This window comes from Pimephales promelas, chromosome 3 (genome assembly GCF_988280905.1).
Source record: "Pimephales promelas chromosome 3, fPimPro1.hap1.1, whole genome shotgun sequence".
Classification (NCBI taxonomy): Eukaryota; Metazoa; Chordata; class Actinopteri; order Cypriniformes; family Leuciscidae; genus Pimephales; species Pimephales promelas.
The window spans coordinates 33,719,104-33,746,312 of NC_142771.1; the positions used below are offsets into that span (position 1 = coordinate 33,719,104).

The following is a 27,209-nucleotide window of genomic DNA, read 5'->3' on the forward strand; positions in this document are numbered from 1 at the left end:
GTATCTTCGGCGCACATAGTGTAACACTAAACACTGACCTGCTAGGCGGTAATGTTGTATGTATCAGTAAAGAATGACGCTTATTTATTTAGCTCTCCGTTTTCACTGTCTTTCACTTCACTGTCAGATTAGTTGCACATATTCAATGACGCCAGCTGGTGACTGATGGACAAACCATTTTGGTTTACTATATCGAATGATACCATTAACTTGTTTGCCTTTGTGTAGTGCTTTTGGTTAGCTAGCAGGCTAACAGAAAGTGTTATACTGCCATTATCTCCCATATTCGTTAGGTTTAGGGTTAGGTTGAGTTAGGTTGTCAGTTCTCTTTTCAGGTTATAAGAGGTGCAGTACATCAAGTGCATCGTATGTCTTACACTCATTCAGTTAAACTATCAATTATCACCCTTTAGCTGCTAGCTGTCCAAACTTGTAATGTAAATGTTACATTGCACGGTTTCAGCTTCACCTGCAACCTTAATTCGATTGAGATTTATAAGTTATATGCTTAAGAATACGCGTCAGGATGTACAAGCAGTGGTCTCCAGATTTAAATTCAGATGAGAAGCTGATATGGAAGCAGTCTGAATCTAGCCTGCATCCAAATGGTGAAAAAACAAGTCCCATAAGCGTTATACTAGTTAGCTCTGGCAGCAGAGGAAATAAACTGCTCTTCAGATACCCGTTCCAGAAGGTGTCTGAAAACACTTCATCAGCAGCATGTAAGTGTTCCTGCTTTCTCTTCTGTGTGTTATCCTGGCATTTGTCCTGGGGATTGTAATATTTATGTCTGCATATGATGAGTTTTAACCTGACACTGCTGTGATTGATATGCTTTGACACATTTCTACTGTCAATCACAGTACTTTACACATGCAATACACAAATAATTTAACCTTTTAAGGTGTGTATTTTTATTTAATTAAAGCAAAACAGCGAAGCCCATATGTGTTGAATACATCAGGCGACTCTACGGAGGACCAGGATGGTGACGCAAGGTACTATAAGCAAGGATTTGTTTATTACTTTTCTACTTAAGTTGCTTTTTTAAGTGTGCATGTGTGTTGTTGATGTAAATGTCCTTTCTGATAATAGACTACATTGTTGTCAGCATTTTTCTGCATGGGATAAACCTAGTGGCATGTTAAGAAATCACCAGTGTCCCCAGAGTTCATGATGTCCACTGTTGTATGTTTCAATGTTGCTATCTGGATATTATTAGTGTGTGCTTATAAACCACAATGTACGTATGGCCCGATACAGAAACTTCATTAAACTTGACTATGAATTAACATGTTATATGTGATAGGTTTAGGTATATGATTATAAAATAACATATTAAATGTGCCGTAAAAGTGCCACTGTATCCCTCTGAAATCTGGTTACCAATATTATTGCGTGATATACATATGTTTTTATAAATGTTTTTAAAATAAGTTTCTTCTGCTTGCCCAGGCTGCATTTATTTGATTAAAAATACTAAAAAAATGTTTTTGGTTTGATCCCATACTGTTCCCATACTGTTGAAATCAAGTTTTTTTTTTTATTCTTTGATTAATAGAAAGTTCAAAAGAACAGCATTTATTTGAAATCGAATGATCAATTTAAAGCATCCTTGCTGAATAAAAATAATAATTTCTTTAATTTCTTTCCGAACCCCCCCAAAAAAATCTTACTGACCCCAAAAACTTTTGAACGGTAGTGTATGGTGTTACAAAAGCTTTCTATTTCAGATAAATTATGTTCTTTTAAATTTTCTATTAATCAAAGAATCCTGAAAAAAAATTATATACAACTGTTTTCATCATTGATAATAACACACGTTTCTTGAGCTGCAAATCAGCTTATTAGACGTATTACTGAAGGATCATAGACTGGAGTAATGATGCTGAAAACTCAGCTCTGCCATCACAGGAATAAATTACATTTTAAAATATATTCAAACAGAAAACAGTTCTTTTAAATTGTAATAATATTTCACAATATTACTTTTTTTTGTCTTTTAAATAAAATAAATGCAGCCTCGGTGAGCAGAAAATACTTATTTTAAAAACACAAAAAATCGTACCGATCCCAAACTTTTGAATGGCAGTGTATAGTAGGCTACATTGTATTATTTTTCCTAATATTATTATTATAGGCTAAATTATAAGCCATTATATTAAGCAAAAAATGCCTTACAACATCGGGTGTCGTTTGTGATAACATTTTACTTGATAAAGGTAATTTATTACGTTAAATGAAAGGACAAACAAATAATAAACAAATAATCACACTTTCAAAGGTCTATATGTAGAATTCAGAAACCCTGTTATTAGCGACACCGGTGGCCATCAAGTGAACTGCAGCCAGCAACTTATTGCTCAGGCTCACATTCGTGCACACGTGACGTACAGGAGTCTGAACGTGATTTAAGGCTCTGATACACTCATGCGCTGTGTCCGAAATCTCCACTCAAACCACTAATATAGTAACTATAGAGCACTATATAGTAAGCTCACCAGCATAATGGAACCACTTTCGGACACTACTCGATCGTCTCTCGGCGTCGTTGATTACGTCAATGCTGTCGCACTATTTAAACGCGCCATCATCTGTCTGCTGGTGCCGAGCCGGCTCTGGGCTCTCTAAATAGATTTTTTTTTAAATAAATATATTACGTTACATTGAGCTTATTTCTCCAAAATTTAAAAACTAAAAGTCATTTCTGTCTGTTTCTGTTATAACGCGCTACTCCACACATGATTATAACTTATTTTTACGATCAGCGCAATGCATGATGGTATGTAAGGCTTGGGTTAGTGACCATCGGTTGTACACTACTTTTCAAAATGCATTCTGGGATACACTGAGTGGACTATATAGGGTATAATAATCATCACTATACATTCGGACAGCACTACAAAATGGCGAGCTCACTATATAGTCTACTATATAGTGAGTAGTGGGTGATTTCGGACAAAGCAATGGTAAAGTTCATTTTCATTCTTCGCTTAGAAGTAGAAAAAAGTTGGAAATACCCTTTCAGTGATATCCTGACGTCATCCATATTATAATAGTTTATTACTAAAGTATATTTGAGACCATAGACTATATAGATCTGGCTGAGGCTATAGTTGGAATGAATCCCTTTTCTTTGCGGCTCTTTGGGCATTTTCCTGACACATTTGTTTCATGTGTCATAGAACGGAAGAGAGTCTCTCTGGAGCGCTTGTAATCGTCACATGCTTTTGATTTTCCTGTCAGAACTGTCCCGAATCCATCACGTACAAATCAGCCGACAGGCTTTCAGAGACAACCTATTTCGTTAATGGGATGTTCATACATTGGTAATAAATAAAAGCGATTAATACAAGACAATTCGTACATATAGCCCCTTAAACATTGTAACCACCAGTATTAAATATGTAAAAAGAAAAGAAACTTACTGTCCTGGATGATCAATCTTCAATCTTAAAATTTGGTTTGTTTTTGTCACCCCTATGTCATGCATCCTGCCAACTTGTCTGCTGCATTTCTTTCTTTCTTTTGTTGTTTTGTTTTTTCTTTTTTATGGCCCTATTCCCATTTCAGAGAACAAACTCCATTAACTGATGAACAGTTGGTAGCAGGGTAAGATTAAACCCCCATTCTCTAAACCACCTCTCCTTTTTTCCAGAGCACCACATCTTTGTTCATTTTCTCTTCCTGATAATTACGTACGAGAAATTTGAGTAATTGTGATAGCCTGTGTAATTTATGTCAAAGTATCAGCTTAAATCGGGTCATGGATTTGAAGAAGTTGCATTGGTACGATTATGATTTTGCTCTTACATTCATTGAAATTAATTGAAATACAGTATTTTGGGAATCACCTGAGATACGTTTGCAATCAAGAAATGCTATTCAATCCAGTGTGGTTACAGGTGATGGGCCTGCATTAATGCAATGCTCATGAACTCAACACATTTCAAGTCCTGTTTTCCTTTCTTTCTTTCTTTCTTTACTCCGCACATAATTAAATGTTTGAATCAGACCACTGACTTGTGTGCCACGGGCCTTCTTGGGGTCTGTCTCACTAAAGGACTTGTCTGAGTGGGTGAAATATATACAGTGAGCGATATTTAAATTCATCACTGCCAGAGGGAAACTATCACTCACTTATAAGTGCATTTTAAAGGTTTAGATCAGGGGAGAAAGTCTAGAGGCTTCACTGAATCATTTACCCAATCACCCACCCCTTGTGAATCCCCTAGAAATATGTTTAGAGAATGTTTTTATGAGTAGATTAGCACTTATTATGCCTTAATTGAACCCGGTGATTTTAGTTTTACCTTCCCTGCGATGTCTTTTTTTCATTCCTCTTTTTATTCATTTACCTTCAAAGGTTTTCCGATATTATTCTCGCCACCATCTTGGCTACCAAGTCTGATATGTGCGGCAAGAAGTTTGAACTAAAAATAGACAATGTGCGCTTTGTCGGACATCCAACTTTACTGCAGCTTCCGCATAGTATTCAGGTGAGACATACCAAATATCTTCTGAAATTTGATTGCAATTTAATATAACTCATTTCTGTTTTAATGTATTTTAAAATGTTATCTATTCCTGTGATGTTAAAGGAGTAGTTCACTTTAAAAAAAAAAGTTTTGCTGATAATTTACTCACCCCCATGTCATTCAAGATGTTCATGTCTTTCTTTCTTCATGCAAAAAGAAATTAAGGTTTTTGATGAAAACATTCCAGGATTTTTCTCCATATAATGGACTTCAATGGGAACCAAACGGTTCAAGGTCCAAATGAGAGTTTGTGTGCAGCTTCAAAGGGCTTTAAACGACACGAGACGATGAATAAGGGTCTTATCAAGGACTCGAAAAAAGATTTGTTCATTTTGATGAACGAATTTGAACAGGAGAGTCACAAACGTGCATCACAGAACAGAGCAAGGCGAGCATTTGTGCTTATAAAACTTAAACTTTGTTTTTTTTTTTTTAAATGAGCGATCGTTTCGCTTGATAAGACCCTTATTCATCGTCTGGAATCGTTTAAAGCCCTTTGAACAGTTTGCACTGAAACTCTCATTTGGACCTTGAACCGTTTGGTTCCCATTGAAGTCCATTATATGGAGAAAAATCCTGGAATGTTTTCATCAAAAACCTTAATTTCTTTTCGATTATTATCAAGAAACTTTTAGTAAATTTGATTTGCTGCTCAAGAAACATTTATTATTATCAATTTTAAAAACTGTTAATAGTTTAATTAACTTAATAGTTGGTGGAAACCAAAATCTGATCAATTACTGTCACTTTTGATTAATTACATGCATCCTTGATGAATAAAAGTATTAGTTTCTTAAATATCTTACTGACTCCAGAATTTTGAACTATAGTCTGTACTGCATTAGGTTAGGAAAGGATTTTGAACTGTGAAATTTGGCCATTTTTTCTTCCCATAAACGGCTCAAATGTTTGAGCGTCAGGAAACAGCTGCATGTTTGTATGATGAGCTGCTGATATAATTAGGCACTGACAGCTACCATGATCACAGGCTTACAGCTCCACCTTCTGTTAGAGAGAACATATGTAAGGAGACCACTATGCCAAGAAATACTTTGCTTTTGTTCAATGAGAATTTAACTTGCTTTACAGCAAAGATTCAAGCTGCAGAAAAATTCAGAATTGATTCTGATTATTAAATTATCACTTTTTCTGTTATGTATGTTAACAACACAAAACTTGCAAAATGAAAGTATAATCTACATGCACACATCACATTTATTTATCAAATATATAATTATAGTTGTCATGACTTGTTATAAATAAGTCAAGATTGTACTTTTTTAGAACTTGAACTGCAATACACTTAATGCAACATTCAATTCATTTACCGTAATATACGCAACTTTCAAAGACAACTAACATTATTCATCAGTGCTCTAAAGGTATCATCATGTGTCTACCTTTTGAAAGGCATGTTTAATAATAAAATGAGCTTAATCTAATTCTACTTATTAATGATATTCCTTTACCCAGGTCTCCAAAACTGACCCATCCCCAAAAAGAGAGCTGCCCACCATGATCCTGTTCAGTGTGGTTTTTGCTTTAAGGGTAAGAAAACATCATATTTAAACAAACTCTTAATGAGATAATCAGAACTGTTTTCTTAACATTGCCACACTGCATATCTATTCAGCTCCTGACAAACACATTAATTTTCACTCAGTGACTCGTTTAACCATGTATTACTATATCTCTATTGTTATGGAAGGCTATTGTCCATCAAACACATGATGTGAATACATATTCACGTCATTTCATATTTACATTCAATGCAGGGATTCCCCAACTTTTCCGTCACCTCTTTCACGTACTATATTTACTTGAAGTTACTCCTTCAATTTTCAGTTAATAAGTTATAGGGAAATAATAAAATTAAGTTTTATTAGAGAATCTTAATAAGATTCTCTGATATTGGTTAATGGTTTAATGACATGCAGGTAAACAAACTAAAATATTCTTTTTAATCTTTTTTAGAGTTTTATTTTTATTTGATTTTTGAATTATTTATTTTAATTTTACATTTTTAAGATTTAATAACTTAATTAAATGCAATTACTATCTTAAAACCATTATTTGATATGTTGGCCCCCAAAGATATTTTTTAGTGTTTTATTTTTATTTGATTTTTGAATTATTTATTTTAATTTTACATTTTTCAAGATGTAATAACTTAAATAAATGCAATTACTATCTTAAAACCACTAATTTGATATGTTTGCCCCCAAAGATATTTTTTAGTGTTTTATTTTTATTTTTATTTGATTTTTGAATTATTTATATTAATTTGACATTTGTAAGATTTAATAACTTAATTAAATGTAATTACTATCTTAAAACCATTATTTGATATGTTGGCCCCCAAAGATATTTTTTAGTGTTTTATTTTTATTTTTATTTGATTTTTGAATTATTTATTTTAATTTTACATTTTTCAAGATTTAATAACTTAATTAAATGCAATTACTATCTTAAAACCACTAATTTGATATGTTTGCCCCCAAAGATATTTTTTAGTGTTTTATTTTTATTTGATTTTGATTTTTGAATTATTTATATTAATTTGACATTTGTAAGATTTAATAACTTAATTAAATGTAATTACTATCTTAAAACCATTATTTGATATGTTGGCCCCCAGAGATATTTTTTAGTGTTTTATTTTTATTTTTATTTGATTTTTGAATTATTTATTTTAATTTTACATTTTTAAGATTTAATAACTTAATTAAATGCCATTACTATCTTAAAACCACTAATTTGATATGTTTGCCCCCAAAGATATTTTTTAGTGTTTTATTTTTATTTGATTTTTTATTTGATTTATTTGATCATTGATCATAGATCATAATTTGGTTTGATCATTGCTTAAGATGTATTGCAAAAGAAAAAGTATACATTTTTAATTCCAGAATACTTTTGGAGCCCCTGTGTAGTGAATCAGCTGTTTGTGAGGATATGTGAGGTCAAGAGTTTCTCAGAAAGGGTGTCGATTTTGATAAGCCTCCCATGTGCTGTCTATCTGACAGCCTGACAGGGAGGCGGGACTCTGTTCTCCTCACAATCAGACCACACATGATCAGACCCGCCCCGCTGCCACCATGACTAAACATGGCAGAGAGCTGAGTCAAAGCTCCAGCTGCAGAAAATGCACACTCACGCTCCTATCAGTTCTCCAGCAATGCCCACTCCCTGTACTCGGGACCCTCCCTCTGTCACACTGCCCACCGTTACTCGGCAAGTTTGCCATATGGGCACAAGAATATATTCTGTAAAATATTAGGTTGTACAACCTAATTAGGTACAAATATTAAAATGCAGAAATGACAAACATGTTAATGACACAAAAGGTCTATTCAAGTCATTGTGTGCAATTATTGCATGAATCAAATGAACAAAGACTGTTATCATATGAAGAGTTCAGATGCAAAAGCCTCTAAGTGCCATTTGAAATTTTCTTCTAGAATGATAATTTTTTATCAAGCTTGTATATTTAAGTTCAGTAATTTCACTTAAATGGCAATGAAGATTACCTATTAATTGTTATTTAAGTGAAATTACTGGACTTAAATATACAAGTTTGATAAAAATCATCATTAAAGAAGAAAATTTCAAATGGCATTTAGAGGCTTTTGCATCTGAACTCTTCATACTGTATATACATCATGTACTGTATTTTTGTGGACTAAAAATAGTAATTTGTGGAATAATGTGCACATTTAGATTTAACTGGAACGTTTTAACTTATAATTAGATTATATACACCTTTAGGTTTCTTGTCATCTATAATCATGTTACTACAGTACACTGCACATGCATATTACAAATATTAGGATATTAAATCTAGGAGAATTTTTTAATCTTATTTTGCTCCTTGTGAGGCATCGTGAACAGTAAAAAAGGAAAAGTTAAAAACATTTTTTAACAAAAGGCCAACAAAGACAGGTTTTTGGCTGTCATTTTATAGTTTGCATTAGAGATATTTGTCAAAGAAAAGTCATTTACAAAGAAAAGTCATCTATAACTGTTTTTTTCTTTATATATGTACTGTTTATATTAATATTTGTTTCATAGGGTTTTGAGAAATTTTAAGTTTGAAGTTAAAAATGTAAAAAATGTCATTTAGTGAAACCAAGCAAAAAGTACGAACATATGTTTTTCACACCTTGAATAGGTTAAATGTTGAACTACATGATTTTAATGGATTTTAAGAAAGCAGTGAAACAGTTTTATTAAAATATACGATTATACCAAATTTATCTTTTTAAAAATGTTGTTCATTTCAATTAAGCTTTTTTTAGTTTATTCATTAAGATTTCAGCATAGTTTGACATGTTTTACTTTGTCCCCCAAAAAATATAAAATCATCACCAGTGTTGGGCAAAGCTACTTTTAAAAGTAATTACAATATTGTGTTACTACTTAAAGCAACCTTAAAGCAAAATTACCTTTTATGGAAAGTAATGTTACATTAATTACATTAAAGTTATATTTTTGGCCAATTTTGAACTCCTGTAAAGTACACGGCGCCGCTCAAACAAACCTTACATTCTGGATTACAGAATAATAGGATGCAGGAGAAGAAAGCTTAGCACTTTTATTTAACCCTAAAACCGTATTCTGGACAAATGTGGGCAAAATAGTTTTGATATATTTTTTAAAAATACTTCCCTTGATCTGAGTGGTACAAGACTTGGCTACTTTTCCTAAGTTTGCCGCCTGAACACACACAGTTTTTTTTGACTCAATTCTACAATGTTAAGTGGGTGAAAAAAACCTTCTTAATCTTGTATTTGGGTCAAAAATGGGCACCCATAGAAATGAATGGCAAAAACTGAAATTTAGAGCATTCTAAAATAAGCCAAAATAAGACACCAGGTGACAGCAAAGTCACTTCATCTTTAGGTTTTAGCTCTAAGAACTTATTGGAATGATATTTTAATGTAGTTAAAAAAATAAAACATAAAAATAAGCATAATCTGCAAAAAAATATGGTACTTTTTGAAGTAAATAAATTCAAAAATACCCCCAAAATAAAATAAAAAAAACCATAAATGGATAGACAAAACTTTATCGAAGACAGTGATATAACATTTATAATAAATAAAAATTCCTCTGTGCCCACATTTGTCCACAATTACAGGATTAAGAGCTATAACGTGAATACAGTTTGAGGGCTATGCAATAAAAGAAAAAAATGAGAGAAAGAAACACTATGTGATGTTCATCTAAAGTAATTTTTGCTTATGTTTGAATTAATCATCGAAGGTCAGCAGCAAAGACATTGCCCAATAAAGTGAGATTGAATACATAAAGTATATTTGTGTTATTTACCTAATTTAATTATTGCGGGTTTGCGTCATATTCTGAGTTTGCACGTTACTCTTTGTTCATTATCTGTTTTTGTGCATAAATGCAGTCTAATCTACACAACACTTACTCCTGATTTATCTCAACATGGGGACAGGAGAGCTGTCTGTCAATGCAAGGGAAAACAAAATATCTTGTGTTGCTTGTTTGAAATAGTACCTTTTAAAAGTTTACATTCAAAAGCAATGTGTTACTTTACTGGTTTCTTGAAAAAAGTGATCTGATTACGTGACTTGCGTTATTTGTAGTATGTTACCCCCAACACTGCTCATCGTGGAAAAGGTTTATTACTATTGAAGCCATTGTATGCATGAATAAATGCAACATTGCTCATGGAACATTGTGACCTCATTAAATAAACACAATAACTGTTTGTCTGTGTTCACTGTGTTCTTCAGGCCAATGCGGACGCCTCAGTCATCAACTGCATGCATAACCTGTCTCGTCGCATCGCCATAGCCCTGCAGCACGAGGAGCGCAGATGCCAGTACCTCACCAGAGAGGCCAAGCTCATGCTAGCAATGCAGGACGAGGTCACCACCATGACTGAGAGTGAGACACCCCTCAGTGTTTGTCCTGCTAATATAATCATGATTACATGATTTTCACCATGACATTTACCTGTTATTATAGCAGACGGCACCCCACAGTCGCCGTTTCGCCAGATCCTTCCCAAGTGTAAATTAGCTCGAGACCTAAAGGAGGCCTATGACAGGTGAGTAGTGTTGCGTTAACCGTCATTTACCCATTCCTGTCATCGGGTTGGTAACATTCTTATCAACAAATGTCCCTTTGATTTTAGGGGTACTAGGTTATGGTTAGGAGGAGTAAGGATAGTTGGGATAATTGTTTAAAAGGAACATGTCCTGCTGGGCTAATAATGCAGCATGTAATGCAACATGGGTTATTGAGGGGTTAAAAAAACCTTTTGCTGATAATTTACTCACCTCTATGTCATCCAAGATGTCCATGTCTTTCTTTCTTCAGTCGAAAAGAAATTAAGGTTTTTGATGAAAACATTCCAGGATTTTCTCCATATAATGGACTTCAATGGGAACCAAACGGTTCAAGGTCCAAATGACAGTTTCAGTGCAAACTGTTCAAATGGTTTTAAACGACACCAGACGATGAATAACGGTCGTATCTAGGATCCTTCGAGTCATGACTCGAAAAAAGATTTGTCCGTTTTGAAGTCACGAACGCTCATCACAGAGCAGAGCAAGGCGAGCATTTGAGCTTATAAAACTTAAACTTTTTTATTTCTTTTTTAAATGAGCGATCGTTTCGCTTGATAAGACCCTGATTCATCGTCTGGTGTCGTTTAAAGCCCTTTGAAGCTGCACTAAAACTCTCATTTGAACCGTTTGGTTCCCATTGAAGTCCATTATATGGAGAAAATCCTGGAATGTTTTCATCAAAAACCTTAATTTCTTTTTGACTGAAGAAAGAAAGACATGGACATCTTGGATGACATGGGGGTGAGTAAATTATCAGCAAAAGTTTTTTTAAAAGTGAACTGCTCCTTTAAATTCTTATGCATGAAATACATAATTTTCATATACAACTAAATGTTGCATACAGTTTTATCCACTTATTTCGAATGTAAGAGTCAATTTTGTAACTTAAATGTGTAGTATTTATTGTAAATTTATTTTAATCACAAACACAGCAAATTTACTGCTCTTTTGTTATTATTTTAGTTATTTCCCTATAGCATCTAATGAATCCGAAGCCTCGCATATTTCACAGAATAAAGCTTCTGCTTTGCAAAATAAGGTGGACAGACAAGCAGTACGTCTTGAGTCTCTATTTTAAACTGAAAGAAACACTCTTGTAATTTCTGTCATGGTATCCTTATAGACTTTATTGTTTTCAGTCTCTGCACAACTGGAGTTGTTCGGCTTCACATCAATAACTGGCTTGAGGTCAGTTTCTGCCTTCCGCACAAAATCCACCGTGTAGGAGGGAAACACATCCCACCAGAGGCTCTTGAGCGCAGCCTGAAGGCCATTCGGTGAGTGGCAGCATATATCCAAAACATTTGTGTTGATGTCCCCATCATCATGTTGCATTTAATTCAGCAAGTTGCTGATATTCTTGAAAATAAAACCAGCTAATTTGCTTTCTTTATGCAATTTTGTGAACTCATTTTCTTTCTTGTTTCATGCAAGCAAAATGCGTGTTTACATTGAACAATGGGAAATTGTACTCAGTGTGTACTTTGTTATTAAGTGCTATTTTTGGCAAATATAGTAATTTATTCTCTGTGCACAGTGTGTATACTATTTACGTCAGCAATAGCATGGTTTTTTGCTTGCATGATCAAGTGCACTTGCTATTTGTCCAGAGTGTAGTTTAAACTCAAGTGGTGGTGTGTGCCCCCTGCAGGCCGTATCATGCACTGCTGCTGCTGGACAGTGAGAAGACCTTGCTGGCTCAGCTCCCTCTGGACTGCTCTCCTGCTCTAGTGCGCCTCATCAAGACCTGCTCAGCCGTCAAGAACCTGCAGCAGCTGGCTCAGGACGCTGACCTGGCTCTCCTGCAGGTCACTGATTACATGACACTTTTATCAGCCATGTCCTTTTTCATGTTTTCAGCTTCTCTTTGGTTTGACAAAGACAAGCTCTAGTTGTAAGTCCTTGCAAAAATACAATGAAGAGTTATGTTTAACATGTCATAGCATTTGTTTTTGCTATCGTTAGTCTTATACTGCCACCTAGTGGACAGAAAATAATTCTGTTATAATAATATTATGGCTGAAATGCTTTGGAAAGACTACAGTATATATACTGTATATAAAACAGTGTTTTTTAACCATTTTGACTATAATATTTATTGTCCACATCATTATTTACTGTTTAAGGATCAAATAAAATGTAATTATTGTTATTTTTTACAAATTCTACTCAAAATATTTTAGAGCTTTGCATAACTAGAAAAATGTATATTCATTATAAAAATTGTTTTGAGATTTATTAATTTACATTAACTGTAATCCAGGTCCAGAAATCACAGTTTTACAAACAGGATACATCTCTACAGGTTTTCTAGTTATATGGGAATCCTGTTTCTTCATAGAAAAGTAAAATAGTTGTTGAAAGGTTGAATTAGAATAAGAAATCTCTTGATTTGTAGTTGTTTTGGCTTATTTTAAATCATTTAACCCTCTTTATGCATTCGGGTCCGTTTTGACACGCAAGAGGTACATGATGTGTTTGGGTTTTTTTTTAATTCATAGTTTTAGACTAAAAATTAACGAAAAAATTGTGTTGACTGTCAAAAAACACATAATTTATTTGATATTTGATACATAATGCATAATGATACATAGACATATAATACATTTCTCATAAATATTGTTAAAAAAAATATTTTTATTCTTCCGTCACACTGTTTTTGCTCTAATTGTTGTAACATTATAATTTTCAAAGAATTTATTAATTTTTTTAATTAATAAAAAGGGGTTAAATAAAGTTTTAGCATGGTAAAAACACGGTAACATTCAAAACTTTAAAACATTTTACACATTCACCAATTGATGAGAAGTTACTGATCAAATTCAATGTGGTTTTAGCTGAAATATATTAAGTTACTTAAGACTGTTTAATAAGCTTACGTTCCAATAAATTACATATAATGATATAGACATTACATTTCTCATAAATATTGATAAAAAAAATATTTTATTCTTCCGTCATACTGTTTTTGCTCTAATTGTTGTAACATTATAATTTTCAAAGAATGTATTAATTTTTTTAATTAATAAAAAGGGGTTAAATAAAGTTTTAGCTTGGTAAAAACACGGTAACATTCAAAACTTTAAAACATTTTACACATTCACCAATTGATGAGAAGTTACTGATCAAATTCAATGTGGTTTTAGCTGAAATATATTAAGTTACTTAAGACTGTTTAATAAGCTTACGTTCCAATAAATTACATATAATGATATAGACATTACATTTCTCATAAATATTGATAAAAAAAATATTTTTATTCTTCCGTCACACTGTTTTTGCTCTAATTGTTGTAACATTATAATTTTCAAAGAATTTATTAATTTTTTTAATGAATAAAAAGGGGTTAAATTAAGTTTTAGCTTGGTAAAAACATGGTAACATTCAAAACTGTAAAACATTTTACACATTCACCAATTAATGTGAAATTACTGATCAAATTCCACATGGTTTTAGCTGAAAAATATTACGTTATGACTGTTTAATAAGCTTACGTTCCACCGAACCCGGGAATGCAACAGGTGTACACAGTTTGTTTTAATGCATTAGGAGGGTTGAGTCATCTTAAGCCCCCCTAGGTGGTTTGCTGAGGCCCCCTACTGGGCTCCGGTCCCTTGGAGAGCCACTGCTCTGAAGTATAACACTGCCTCCCACAGGTCTTCCAGATAGCTGCGCATTTGGTGTACTGGGGTAAAGCCATCATTATCTACCCTCTCTGCGAGAACAACGTGTATATGCTCTCCCCCCATGCAAACATCTCCATGTGAGTGTGTGCTCTCTAGAAAACCAATCGAAGCTCTTTTGCATTGTCCGTGTTAATGAACACACTGTAACAAATGTAACTTCTTTTAATTCCTTCAAAATACCTCTCTGCAGACATTAATCGTGATTTTGTGTGTTCCTCCTCCCAGCTACTCTCCTCTGGCTGATGAGTTCACCCTCCAATTTCCAGGTCATGACCTGCCTTCCATGTTAGCCAAGTTCTCACTTCCTGTATCTCTGTCGGAGTTCAGGAATCCACTGGATGCCCCTGTGCATGAGGTTAGTGTCGTAAGCCACAATTTTACTATCTCAGACAAACAACACGCTGGAAGTCATTTCTTTTCAATGGAGAGTTGTACATATGCGAATGCAGAATTTTCTGATCCAATCTGAGCTTTAGATGCGTTGAAATTTAGACTTACCACATGCGTCTGCCCAGTCTGTATCAGAACTATGAGATTAGTAAATAAATTCACTAAAACGTTATTCTTTATACTTTAAAGCTGCAGTCCGCAGTTGTTCCTCTGTGTCGCCATCTCTGTTCGAAATCTGCAATTGCAGTCATTCACAGAATTATCAACTTTACTTGAGTTGTGCCTCGGCACGGCACTGCACGGATGAAACCAATGTTTTGAGGAGAATGTGAGGCTGTCAGTCACTGTGTGCCGGTGTGGATACTGGCATTCTGAATCACAGATTAATCTTTTAGGACTTATGACCAACATTCCTCACTGGAAAATGTAATCTGAACAAGTAAGCAACGACCACTTTTGTTCTTCGGACCAACTGAGGAAAAAAAAAAACATTGCAGTAAATCTCGCTGATTAAATCTAACGATCGCTTATTATATCACGTCAAACTGAGCAAATTATACTAACTAGCCACTGCCTACAATCCGAAACCGAAAGTACTCCCACTAAAGGTTTACTCTTTAAATTCTTGCAAAGAGAACAATACAAGTTGACACCATTGGGATTAAAGGTTTGCTAAGGAGTATTTCCTACTAAAGCTAGGTCGTATTTGACTTTGGTCAAGCATACTGTATCCGAAGATGACTAGTGGGAGTGGCCTTGGACGGCAACATGCCCAGTTATAGGATTTCTAGTCAGGTATCACTGATTTAAAAAACAACTTCCACCCTTTTTTACTGTATAGACAGCCAAATTTTATTGAAAACACTTTTTGCCAGCTGTGAAGTACCCCTTTAAGAATTGTAGATGAACAACGATTATTGTTACCATTATGTGTGTATCTGGGCAGGCCCAGCTCATTCAGATGGTGGTATGGATGCTCCAGCACCGGCTGCTGTTTCAGATCCATACGTATGTTTATCTGCTGGTCCCACCCACTGAGGAGGAGCCAGGTCTGCGCGAGGAGGAGCCACCCCTAGCGGCACGCGTTACAGGTCGAAGTCTGAGCACTCCCAGTGCCCTGAGCTTCGGCTCTCCCAGTATGTAACCCAGTTAACTACAACACCATAGACACTCACATTATAAATAATCAAATAAAGTCTCAGTAGTTTCTCTCATTTTCTCTCTGCAGCAAGTAGCGATGACATGACCCTGACGAGTCCCAGTATGGACAACTCCAGCGCTGAGCTGCAGACCGGAGGAGACTCTCCTCTTAATAAAAGAATGACCGAAACGCTTTTGGCCAGCCTGACCGAACATGAGCGGCAGGCCATTCTCCGTGTCCCAGCGGCACAGAACCCAGAGGATCTGCGCTTGTTTGCCAGGTGACAGAGTGGTTTTTATAGCTTTTTTTTATCTCAAATGTGACTTTGTTCTGAACAGTAGGTGTGTTTTTGTAAGTTTGTACTAATTTTCATCTTTCAGAATGAATCCATTCCAATTTCTGATTCTGAAAGTTTATATTGAACCCTAAACACTGAAGTTTGATTCATATTTTTGTTTACGTGTGCATTACATGTATTCCAAACGAAATTTTTAAACACATGTGCAGTGATCAGAATCAGACTAAATGAACCGATAATGTCATCTGAGCTACAGTACCGCAAGCATAAATGTTGTTTTTGCCTTGTTGACAAATGCAGGAAACGCAGCCCAGTTCATAAGATGTGAGACATAAGATACGCACATTTATAAGACGTAAAATGTAAATGTGTCACGGCACTGTCAGAAAATAGTCCGATTCAAGTGTTTACGTGCTTATATTTGTCCTGTTTATTGGATTATTTATGGTCTACAACAGCCCGATCAAGATTTAATTCGGAAATTTGCTCAATCGCATCGACTGAGGTGTTTACATGAAAGGAGTAGTTCACTTAAAAAAAAACTTTTGCTGATAATTTACTCACCCCCATGTCATCCAAGATGTCCACGTCTTTCTTTCTTCAGTCGAAAAGAAATTAAGATTTTTGATAAAAACATTCCAGGATTTTTTCTCCATATAATGGACTTCAATGGGAACCAAAGAGTTCAAGGTCCAAAAGAGTTTCAGTGCAGCTTCAAAGGACTTTAAACGACACCAGACGATGAATAAGGGTCTTATCAAGCGAAACGATCGCTCATTTAATAAATAAATAACAAAGTTTAAGTTTTATAAGCTCAAATGCTCGCCTTGCTCTGTTCTGTGATGCGTGTTCGTGACTCTCCTGGTCGAACTCGTTCATCAAAATTAACAAATCTTTTTCCAGGTCAATTCATTCGTTGAATGAACCAAATGAAAAATATTCGTTCATTTTAATGAACGAGTTCGAACAGGAGAGTCACGAACACGCATCACAGAACAGAGCAAGGCGACCATTTGGGCTTATAAAACTTAAACTTTGTTATTTTTTTATTAAATGACCGATTGTTTCGCTAGATAAGACCCTTATTCATCATCTGGAATCGTTTAAAGCCCTTTGAATAATTTGCAGTTTGCACTGAAACTCTCATTTGGACTTTGAACCGTTTGGTTCCCATTGAAGTCCATTATATGGAGAAAAATCCTGGAATGTTTTCATCAAAAACCTTAATTTCTTTACGACTGAAGAAATAAAGACATGGACATCTTGGATGACATGCGGGTGAGAAAAATATCAGCAAAAGTTTTTTTAAAAGTGAACTACTCCTTGAAGTCCAATCAGTCTTATTTTAAATGGATTATTTGGGTGCATATTAATGTAGAAAGTGTTTTATTTCTTCAGACTTCTGCATTACTTCAGAGGCCATCATCACCTGGAAGAGATCATGTACAATGAGAACATGCGTCGCTCGCAGCTGAAAACTTTATTCGACAAGTTTCGCAGTGTTTTAGTCATAACCAATCATGAGGACCCCATCATCTCTCTGTTCCAGTCTCCACCAGAGTAAACAGATCACTCAACTCGCCGCGAGTCTGAGGACGGGGTGACGTGTTTGATCATCATCAGTGGCTTAAATAACCTAATGGAGAAGCAAACTGTGTTCTTCTGCAACAAAATAATGACCTGCTCAGCGCTCAATTTCAGAGTGAGTTTCTCATAATCTACTGTATATAACTCTGTTGACCAAAGATTTTTTTATGTTATCATGATTTTAGCTCATATGTGGTTGATTTTAATAAATGATTCAGTGGTCGTGATGTGCAGTTCATCCTCGGGCAGCCATTAAATGGATCGTTTAAGTATTCCACCCAAGCATCTCCTATTTTGATATCGTTCCCTGGTGTGATATTTCATCTCCTCAAGCAAACAAGACCAAAAACACATGCCATGATGGCAATTCCAGACTATAAGAATGCGTGCCCTGAAGAGAAACCGGGATCGGGAAGAGAAAGAGAAAAAGGGGGTTGTCATTGCTATATGAGGTGCGAATGGTTTTCCAAACATCTGTAAAATCAATGAGCATCAGGAATAACACGACTAAAGAAACGTTACAAAAAACAGACCTGTTCAGAAATCAAACTCTAAGGAATAGTTCAATCAAAAACGGCAATTCTCATTATTCACTCGCCCTCATGTTGTTCCAAACCTGCATGTCTTCTTCCGTAGAGGCTTGTGATTTGTGCCGCTATTTTTTTGTTGTCAATACACAAAGTAACGCTTTCAAGCTCGAGAAAAGACTAAATGATAAGCATGATAGATGTGTGTTATACTCTCAATCTGATGGCTTTGTGAGGTAAGTTAAGACAATTATTGGTGAATAAAGACGTAGAATTCTACGGAGGCGTATTGCATTCACTTGAAGAAAAAAAATCTACTCTGTTTTTCTGAATTAACAAGTTAATTATCTCAGAATTACGAGATAATTTTTCATGTAAAAATGTTTTGCTCTGTTTTTTCTAAATTAACGAGTTAATTTTTCATGAGAATTTTTTTTGCTCTGTTTTTATGAATTAATGAATTAATTTTTCATGAGAAAAAAAGTTTTTGTTCTGTTTTTCTGAATGAATGAGTTAATTTTTCATGGAATTTTTTTTGCTCTGTTTTTCTGAATTAACGAGTTAATTTAGAAAAACAGAGCAAAAAAAAACAATTCATGAAAAATTAACTCATTAATTCAGAAAAACAGAGCAAAAACTTTTTTCTCATGAAAAATTAACTCATTAATTCAGAAGAACAGAGCAAAAAAAAATTTCTCATAAAAAATTAACTCGTTAATTCAGAAAAACAGAGCAAAAACTTTTTTCCATGAAAAATTATCTCGTAATTCTGAGATAATTATCTTGTTAATTCAGAAAAATAGAGAAGATGTTTTTTCTTCAAGTGAATGTAATACGCCTCCGTAGAATTCAACCTTTTGCTCACACAACGTTATTATACGGCCTTAGAAGATTATAGAGAATAGCGTTTAGAATATAAAGCACACTTCATGATACTTTAATGGTGCTTTTTGTCCTTTTTTTGCGCTTGATGATCCCTGGGCACCATCTATTTTATTATATAGGAAAAGAGCAACATGGACATTCTGCTAAACTTCTCCTTTTCTGTTCTCCAAAATAACAAAAAAAATATACAAGTTTAGAACAACATGGGAGTGAGTAGATGATGACAATCTCTTTAAAGAGACCGAATAACATGAAGATCTTTCAGGAGACTGTCCTTTCCATCTGACGCTCTGCATCTCTGTTCAGGACGCTCACACATGGGTGTCCTCTCAGGTAGAAGCGAAGCGGTTTGGTTGCCCATTCCCCATGAGACTCCACTCCGATCCGATGGGCCGACACCACCTCTCCAGCGGGAACAGTCTCTCGCTCGGGGTCCCTCTCAAGCCACACCTCTGTATCAGTGGCCAGATCCCTGCGGTCGAAGCAGCGCTGTATATCTAGCGCTTGGCACAACTTGGACGGGCCATTGCAGAGCTCTTTGTCCCGAAGGGTTTTGGCTCCAGCCTTGCGTTTGGCCGCTCGCAGGCCCCTCATGACGTCCTGACTGCTCAAAGGCTCCAGCGAGCGCAAAAGCACGGCCGCTCCCTCCCCTGCACACACACACACACACATATAGTAAAGTAGTTAGCAAGGCTCCTCACTGTCTCCTTCCTGTTGGCTTGTGTCTTTGTGCATATGCTCCAACCTTTCTCTAGGTCTTATGTAATGTGCCAACTTGACCTATAATGAGAAACAGTTGGAGAGAAGCAGAACGGCATCAAAACACTTGTTTCTTGCGCAACTAGCGATGAGGAATCTGTGGTTACAGCCTTCCGGCTCCGTCTCCTGTAAAGCCTTTTTCCTATGTGTGGATTTTGGAGCCTCACCTTGGCTGGAGACGTTCATGCAGAGGTAGATGCCGTAGATGGGATAGACGTAGATGGTGCCAGGCTTCATGAACATTGCAGTGTTCCTCTCTGTGCGTTTCCCCCCCGCTGAGTGGGACGCCTTGTCCTCCCCACCCAAATATGCTTCGGTTTCCACAACCCTTGCTCTGAGCTCAGTGCCATCAGTTAGTTTCCTCACCAACACCTAATAAACAGAAACATAATATCCTGCAAAAACACCATCTTATGTCCAGCAGGTGGAGCAAATGTGCCAATATGTTATAACGACTGAGACTAGAATCACATGTGCTGGCTAATGATGAGACCTTGACTTGTTGCTTTTTCAGTAAAGGTGGGCTATTGTTTTTCTAAACCACTGCATCTATGATCGTGATATATTTATGATAAATGATAAAACAGGGACACACACATTCACACACACTCATTGGGAACCAAACGGTTCAAGGTCCAAAAGACAGTTTCAGTGCAAACTGTTGAATGGGCTTTAAACGACACCAGACGATGAATATCAAGTGAAACGATTGGTCATTTAAAAAATAAAAAATAAAAGTTTAAGTTTTATAAGCTCAATAGCTCGCTTACTGTGATGAGTGTTCGTGACTGAACAAATCTTTTTTCGAGTCATGACTCGAAGGGTCCTAGATAAGACCCTTATTCATCGTCTGATGTCGTTTAAAGCCCTTTGAAGCTGCACTGAAACTCTCATTTGGACATTGAACCGTTTAGTTCCCAATGAAGTCCATTATATGGAGGAAATCCTGGAATGTTTTCATCAAAAACCTTAATTTCTTTTCGATTGTAGAAAGAAGAAGTTTTTTTTTTTTTTAAAGTGAACTATTCCTTTAATATTTATGTCAAACTTATCCTTTTTTCCAGGATTCAGAAAGTTGTGAGATAAAAAAAACAGCATTTATTTAAAATAGACCTTTTCTCTTTGAATTTTTTATTTATTTATGACAAAGCAAGGTTGGTTCAGGTTGTAAAATGACTCCCCAAAACATTTTTTTTTTTTTTAATTTTTTAGTTTGAAAAATATTTGTAAAACTTTTTTTAATGTTAAAATATATTTAAGGTGTACAAACAATATATTACATGATATTTTTAGAGTCATGTAAACTTTATGTAAAGTTTTTCAAAACCATAAATGAATACAAAGTCTACATTTATAAGAACTTGACATTTGTGTTTTAAACCAGAAAACTAACCATGACACAAGTCCGTGTTCAATCATAGTGGGTTCTTGGTTCACTTATCCTTTGAAAGGTGCTAAAAGATGCTACAGCCAGTCATGCAGGGAGGTAAAGCAAATACAAGACAGATGTGAACGATGTTTATGCAGTGAGCGCTACAGAGTGTGAAAGCCACAAGTCGTGTCACCTTCTCCACCACTCTGGCTGCAGGCTGTCACGCTGGACGAGTGCTTGGTCACACCGAGCAACCTATTATGGGTCAGACCGGATACCCTTCCACATGATAATGGCCTTTCATGCTTCTCATTAACACCCCCTTATTTACACACTGGTAAACTGAAAACAAACAAGGGCACCATTTGTGCTGGTTAAATCAACCTGAAAATCGGCACCGTAATGCAACGATGTGGCTAACTTTCTCGTTAGAGTAGCCTCAATGTTTTCAGCAGCCTTCTTTCCATTTTAAACCTCATTAAAATGCTAATTAGGCCTTTCTGTGTCCGGTCGAGTCTATTCTGTGCTCTGCATTTAACTGTCATTCAGTTGGTTCCATGAGGTTAAGCTGTATTTCAAGTGTTCACAGTGAGAGAATCAGTGTAGCGCAATTGATGCTGTCTGCAGTCAAGAAGACAGGGAGTCATTAAAAACTAGAAGCCAAAGTGATTCTCAACTTTATATCTAAATTACTTTCTATATTTATTGGCAAAATGGGAAATGGAATATTGCAGTGTTTATTATAAATGATTCATCCGTGCAAAACAAAATAACTTCCCCCTCTCTCTTGACTTTTCTTCACTGATGACGTGTTTACTGACATCATGAGATCGGCTATTAGCAAACCACAACCATACATTCAATTCCCAAAGGACAAAATTAAATCCCGCCCTACATTTTTTCTTGTTCAAGAAGCCGTTTCACTCTGATATATATGGAAACTTGTTTCCGCCACAGAATGGAAAATAAAAAGGTAGCTAATTGTGACTTTTTATCTCACAATTCAGACTTTTTTCTCACAATTGCGAGTTTACATCTCGCAATTCTGACATTATTTCTCACAATTGGAGATATAAAGTCAGAATTGCGAGATATAAAGTCAGAATTGCGCGATATAAAGTCAGAATTACGGGATATAAAGTCAGAATTGCGAGATATACAGTCGGAATTGTGTGATATAAAGTCAGAATTACGGGATATAAAGTCAGAATTGCGTAATATAAAGTCAGAATTACGGGATATAAAGTCAGAATTACGAGATATAAAGTCAGAGTTGCGAGATATAAAGTCCGAATTGCGTGATATAAAGTCAGAATTACGGGATATAAAGTCAGAATTGCGAGATATAAAGTCGGAATTGCGTGATATAAAGTCAGAATTACGGGATATAAAGTCAGAATTGCGTGATATAAAGTCAGAATTACGGGATATAAAGTCAGGATTGCGTGATATAAAGTCAGAATTGCGTGATATAAAGTCAGAATTATGGGATATAAAGTCAGAATTGCAATATATAAAGTCAGAATTACGGGATATAAAGTCAGAATTGCGAGATATAATGTCGCAATTGCGAGATATAAAGTAAGAATTACGAGATATAAAGTCTGAATTGCGAGATATAAAGTCTGAATTGCGAGATATAAAGTCGCAATTGCGAGATATAAAGTAAGAATTACGAGGTATAAAGTCTGAAATCTTGTGGGATATAAAGTCAGAACTGCGAGATATAAAGTTATATCTCACAATTCTGACTTCATATCTCGCAATTGTGTCAGTGGTGGAAACAAGCTTCCATAGATAGATGTCACAATAGGAAAGAAAAAAACCTTTGCGGCTTGTTTCATGCTGATTTGAACACATTTTATAAGCATTCATGCATTAGTTCCAACACTATTTTGTAGCATTACAGAACATTTTTTCCTCCATCAAGTCAGAATTGTGCTTATGAACACTGACTCTTGCCAAGGAATGCGTATGTGCTTGGGATGTTGTTGCTCATTTCTGGGTGTCACTCCATGATTTCATCACAGTTTCTGTGAATCATTTTTTATAGGCTTGGGGTACATTTTTCAGCCTTTTGACAGGAAGATGGCTCAGGATTTACACTCTTAACTCTTTCCTTCATACGTGATGCCTTTCCTGACCTTTTGAATGTAAAATAACTAATATTAAGTTAAACATTATGCAGGACTTAAATGCCATGTGTGTTCCATCTATATTCCAATGATATACTGTACCTAGTGCTGATATAGGCTAATCAATAAGAATAAATTATATATATATATATATATATATATATATATATATATATATATATATATATTTAGTTAGTTATATTTTAGTTAGTAATATAGTTTTAGTTAACAATAACAACAATGACACTTAAGGAACGTGATTTCTTGAAAGTTCAGCAGTAACCTTTTCATATGAGGTGATTTCCTGAGATCGGACCCTTCCCTCAGTTTACCTTTCCGAGAAAAGCCTTCGCCAGGTCAACGCAGGGCTGGTGGAAGAAGCTGTCACTCAGTCTGACGGGGTCTTTCATTGAGAAATAAGGGCTGAGATGATGATGATCCGCAGAGTTCGTGTCAGACTGACTCTGTATGAGTTTCTTGGGAGGACGTTCACCATCTCCAGATTCTGATTGAGGTAATGATAAATTCTTTCTCTTCCGTGTCGTCATTATAAATATTACAGAATATTATGGTATACATTTAATTTTCCCCAAACCATAAGTTTATTCCTGTCTTTCTATCTAGATCTAGATTAGATATGGAATAGCGTCATGTCGCTATAGCAAAACACCCTGCAACATGTTTCTAAGTGCGGATTATTTTGAATAAATAAAACAAAAATGCGGGTTTGAGGGGGGAAACACTGTCGCTTCTGTGTTTACTGTATGTTATGTTGAATACGGAGTGGAGTTGCAGCAACTTTAACAAATTCATTCAGTCCAGTTTCAGCAACAGCCCGGGTTTGTTTACCTTTAGCAAGCGCAAAGCACTCTGGGATATTTAAAGGGCCAGTGTCGTTTGTGTGACATTTATTTGCAGAACTGAGTTGTTGGTTTGTAGTTGTTTTGATCGATTTTCGGATGAAATAAGGTGCAATTATTTTTCCCACAAAAGTGTATCACCCATAGAAATGAGTAGAACTTTTTGCAATGATTAAAATGACAGTCACATTTTCCCTATTTCCTTGCCACCAAGAAGATCTATTTAGGTGCATGAAAATTATGTCAAATTATGCATGAAAGTTATGTTCTGATTTCTTCTAGGGTAGCGTCTATGGACAGGTAAATGTCTGGGCTTTTTCAGAAATTTCGAACTAATGGACAAAATAAACTCACGCAATTTACATTTTCCCGACCAGAATCGACAGGAAAAATACGGAGCAGCTTTTGTTTCTGCTTTTGACAGCCGCAAGATGCCTCCGAACGCTGTGAATGTGTGTCAGAAATCAGGAATGGTGAGAGAACATTGTGCTTGGTATGTTTTTTGCCTTCAAACAAAACTTAGGTCTTTAGCTGACAAAGCTTGAATCCTGTCTGCCGGGCACGCTTCCCAAAATATTTATAGGTCAGTATGATTAGACTGTCTTTTGTGGCAGTTCGAACACATTCGACCACATGAGCGTTTGCAGTACGAAAGCAATCCGGTTGAATGCGTTTTCGACTACCTCTGGAAGTAGTCAAAGGTGGATAAGCTCAAAACGTTTTAGACAACGTTTAGACCTGTATTTAGTGTCGTCCACTTGTGATCCGATCGACCAAATCACATCTTAAAACCAGGTCTCAACAGGGCCACATTCTCATGGCAATTCATAAATATTTTCCATTTTGGCAAATTGGTGGCTAATTTATATGAATTAATACCATCTCATTCATTCATTCTCATACTATCAAATTGCGCCTCAGTGACGAGTATAATTAGGGGTATTGATGTTGATTGTCAATAAAAACTATTCTTTACAGAAAGGGCTAACATGAAAGCCACGTTGAGATAACAGCTTTGTCTTAAAAGTAACCAACAACAAACTTTGCTTACATGACAGTTCAGTTGTTTAGAAAGAAAGAAATATTAAATGTAATGACTGCAATATTGCAAAATATTAGTAGATACTACTACTACAAAAATAAGAGCGGTTCTCACGCCTGTTGATGCCTGTAAAAGAGGGTTATTTCCAGTGCCAGAAGACTGTTTAATGGCCCTTAAGTCATCTATCAATCATAACTCACAGAAATAACAATAAACTTATATTATATACCTGAAACACTACTGCAAAATAGTTGTGGTTTAGTATATTTATTCTTTTAAAATACCTTTCATACTCTCCATTCCCCGAGAGTGCTTGTGGTAAGGAAAGGCCCAGAAACATCTGACGGAGAACCACACCGATCAGATTTTACAGTTCACTTTAAGGTTAGATGTAGGGTTAGGCTTCATAGGTCGAACAACGTTATTTATATCAACCAATCGTTTCCCTCTGGTTTTAGGGAACTGTGATTTGGACTAATTGAACCATGATTTGGACTTTAATTGTTTGATAGGAATGTTCCAGGTCAATAAGTCAAATATAGTGCAGACCGGATTATTTCGGTGTGTTTTTTATGGCTAAGATATCAGATGTATACCTATAAATCATTTTCTAAAACATTACACAGCAAATGTTCAGAGTTGGCCTGACTTTAAACGGACAGCGTGACACACAGCGGCTTTAATGGGACTTACAGATTCAGGCTTTAACTGAGCCACTCTCTACGGTTTCAGCATGTCTGTCATCAGTAGCAGCAGGCCGACTCCTGAACACCTGGCTGATCGCCTGTGGACGCTCCCAGAGGACACGACCACCAGCTGTAAAGTTCAGTGAGACTGAAGAACAGACGACAGGATGGACAAAAGCCTGTCCCAGGCCTCCCATCTGACTCTTCTGAAGCCCGTCCAAAGCCTTTGAAGTGCTTGCAATATGTTACTGTGCTTAGGTGAGTTAAAGCAGAGGTGTAGGGGAAAGGCAAAATTGGGCTTAGAGATTTTGCAAAACCTTAGTCCCCAAGTATTAAGACCCGTTCACACCAATAACGATAACATTTGCATCTACACCAATGATAACACCCTGTTTCTCCAGTTCACACTTACAAATCTTCAGATAGAGTAACGAGTATGCGTATATGGCGTGTTGTCAGAAGACAGGACTCCGAGCTCGCTATTTTGACTCAAACCCAGAGTGCTCCCCCCGTATTCCTGGCTGTGGTAGTAACAAGCTGGAGGGATGCAGAAAACGTAGGTGAGTTGACTGCTTGTATATATGAAGAGTTCAGATACAAAAGCCTCTAAATGCCATTTGAAATTTTCTTCTTTAATGATGATTTTTATCAAACTTGTATATTTAAGTTCAGTGATTTCACTTAAATGGCAATGATAATTACCTATTAATTGTTATTTAAGTGAAATTACTGAACTTAAATTAAAGAAGAAAATTTCAAATGGCATTTAGAGGCTTTTGCATCTGAACTCTTCATATATATATATATATATATATATATATATACAGACTGATCTCATGAAATGGCCATTCGTATTTCCATTTTTGGCGTGTTATCAACACGCATAATCGCTTTTCAGCGTGTTTATGAACGCCGCTGACTTAACGTTATTACTGTATATATAAATCTATGACCTACCCCAACCCCGTCCCTAAACCTACCCGTCACTGTGGTTAATACCATTTATGAGTCTTCCCCTAACATCCTAGGAAACAAAAAGATCGCTCCCCAGATGTGTTTCGCTCGGATATTATATGGCGTAGACATACGCGGATAGCTCAAAATGTGTATAGATAACACGCCACTTGACTTGAAGTGGCGTGTATGTTAACGCAAAAGTCATGATCCCATGTTGATATATATATATATAGGCCTCCTCC

The 27,209-nt window shown here is 35.8% G+C and overlaps 2 protein-coding genes and 1 long non-coding RNA gene across 7 annotated transcripts in view; 2 read left to right on the forward strand and 1 right to left on the reverse strand.

Annotated features, from left to right (window-relative positions):
• On the forward strand, positions 1-21,784 carry nprl3 (NPR3-like, GATOR1 complex subunit). Of its 4 annotated transcripts, XR_016155180.1 has the most exons (15): positions 1-722; positions 929-998; positions 3,574-3,612; positions 4,367-4,499; positions 6,012-6,086; positions 10,304-10,457; positions 10,539-10,620; positions 11,782-11,919; positions 12,294-12,450; positions 14,299-14,405; positions 14,554-14,683; positions 15,665-15,854; positions 15,947-16,139; positions 17,556-17,859; positions 19,463-21,784. XR_016155180.1 is itself a non-coding variant. In XM_039685978.2 (14 exons), exons 1-14 carry the CDS (start codon positions 527-529, stop codon positions 17,719-17,721), a joined length of 1,830 nt encoding a protein of 609 aa, XP_039541912.2. In that variant the 5' UTR covers positions 1-526; the 3' UTR covers positions 17,722-17,966. The 4 variants fall into 4 exon arrangements, 3 of the variants coding, with proteins under 3 accessions (XP_039541912.2, XP_039541914.2, XP_039541916.2); XM_039685978.2 differs by lacking the exon at positions 19,463-21,784 and having other exon boundaries at positions 17,556-17,966; XM_039685980.2 differs by lacking the exon at positions 19,463-21,784 and having other exon boundaries at positions 10,542-10,620; positions 17,556-17,966.
• Positions 19,198-24,277, reverse strand: mpg (N-methylpurine DNA glycosylase). Its single transcript, XM_039686014.2, has 3 exons — positions 23,755-24,277; positions 20,083-20,287; positions 19,198-19,806 (listed from the first exon to the last, which is right to left on the reverse strand). The coding sequence occupies exons 1-3, from the start codon at positions 23,968-23,970 to the stop codon at positions 19,418-19,420; spliced, it is 810 nt and encodes a 269-aa protein (XP_039541948.2). The 5' UTR covers positions 23,971-24,277; the 3' UTR covers positions 19,198-19,417.
• The window catches only part of LOC120489299 (uncharacterized), an 8,405-nt gene continuing 4,997 nt past the window's right edge, over positions 23,802-27,209 (forward strand). Inside the window, exons 1-4 of one of the 2 annotated variants that reach the window (XR_005624726.2) lie at positions 23,802-23,936; positions 24,565-24,582; positions 24,660-24,755; positions 26,057-26,268. This is a non-coding gene — a long non-coding RNA (uncharacterized LOC120489299). Of the gene's footprint in view, positions 23,937-24,564; positions 24,583-24,659; positions 24,756-26,056; positions 26,604-27,209 lie in introns of those variants that run through there. The other variant, XR_005624725.2, reaches the window with a different exon arrangement.

Excerpts from the sequence above, each read along its gene's own strand:
- nprl3 (XM_039685978.2), top strand. The coding sequence starts at position 527 with ATGTACAAGCAGTGGTCTCCAGATTTAAATTCAGATGAGAAGCTGATA. Across the intron at positions 15,855-15,946 it reads CCTGAGCTTCGGCTCTCCCA|CAAGTAGCGATGACATGACC; the intron begins GTATGTAACCCA and ends TTCTCTCTGCAG. Across the intron at positions 16,140-17,555 it reads GATCTGCGCTTGTTTGCCAG|ACTTCTGCATTACTTCAGAG; the intron begins GTGACAGAGTGG and ends TTATTTCTTCAG.
- mpg (XM_039686014.2), bottom strand. The coding sequence starts at position 23,970 with ATGACGACACGGAAGAGAAAGAATTTATCATTACCTCAATCAGAATCT. Across the intron at positions 20,288-23,754 it reads CGAAGGCTTTTCTCGGAAAG|GTGTTGGTGAGGAAACTAAC; the intron begins GTAAACTGAGGG and ends TCTGTTTATTAG. Across the intron at positions 19,807-20,082 it reads CATGAACGTCTCCAGCCAAG|GGGAGGGAGCGGCCGTGCTT; the intron begins GTGAGGCTCCAA and ends GTGTGTGTGCAG.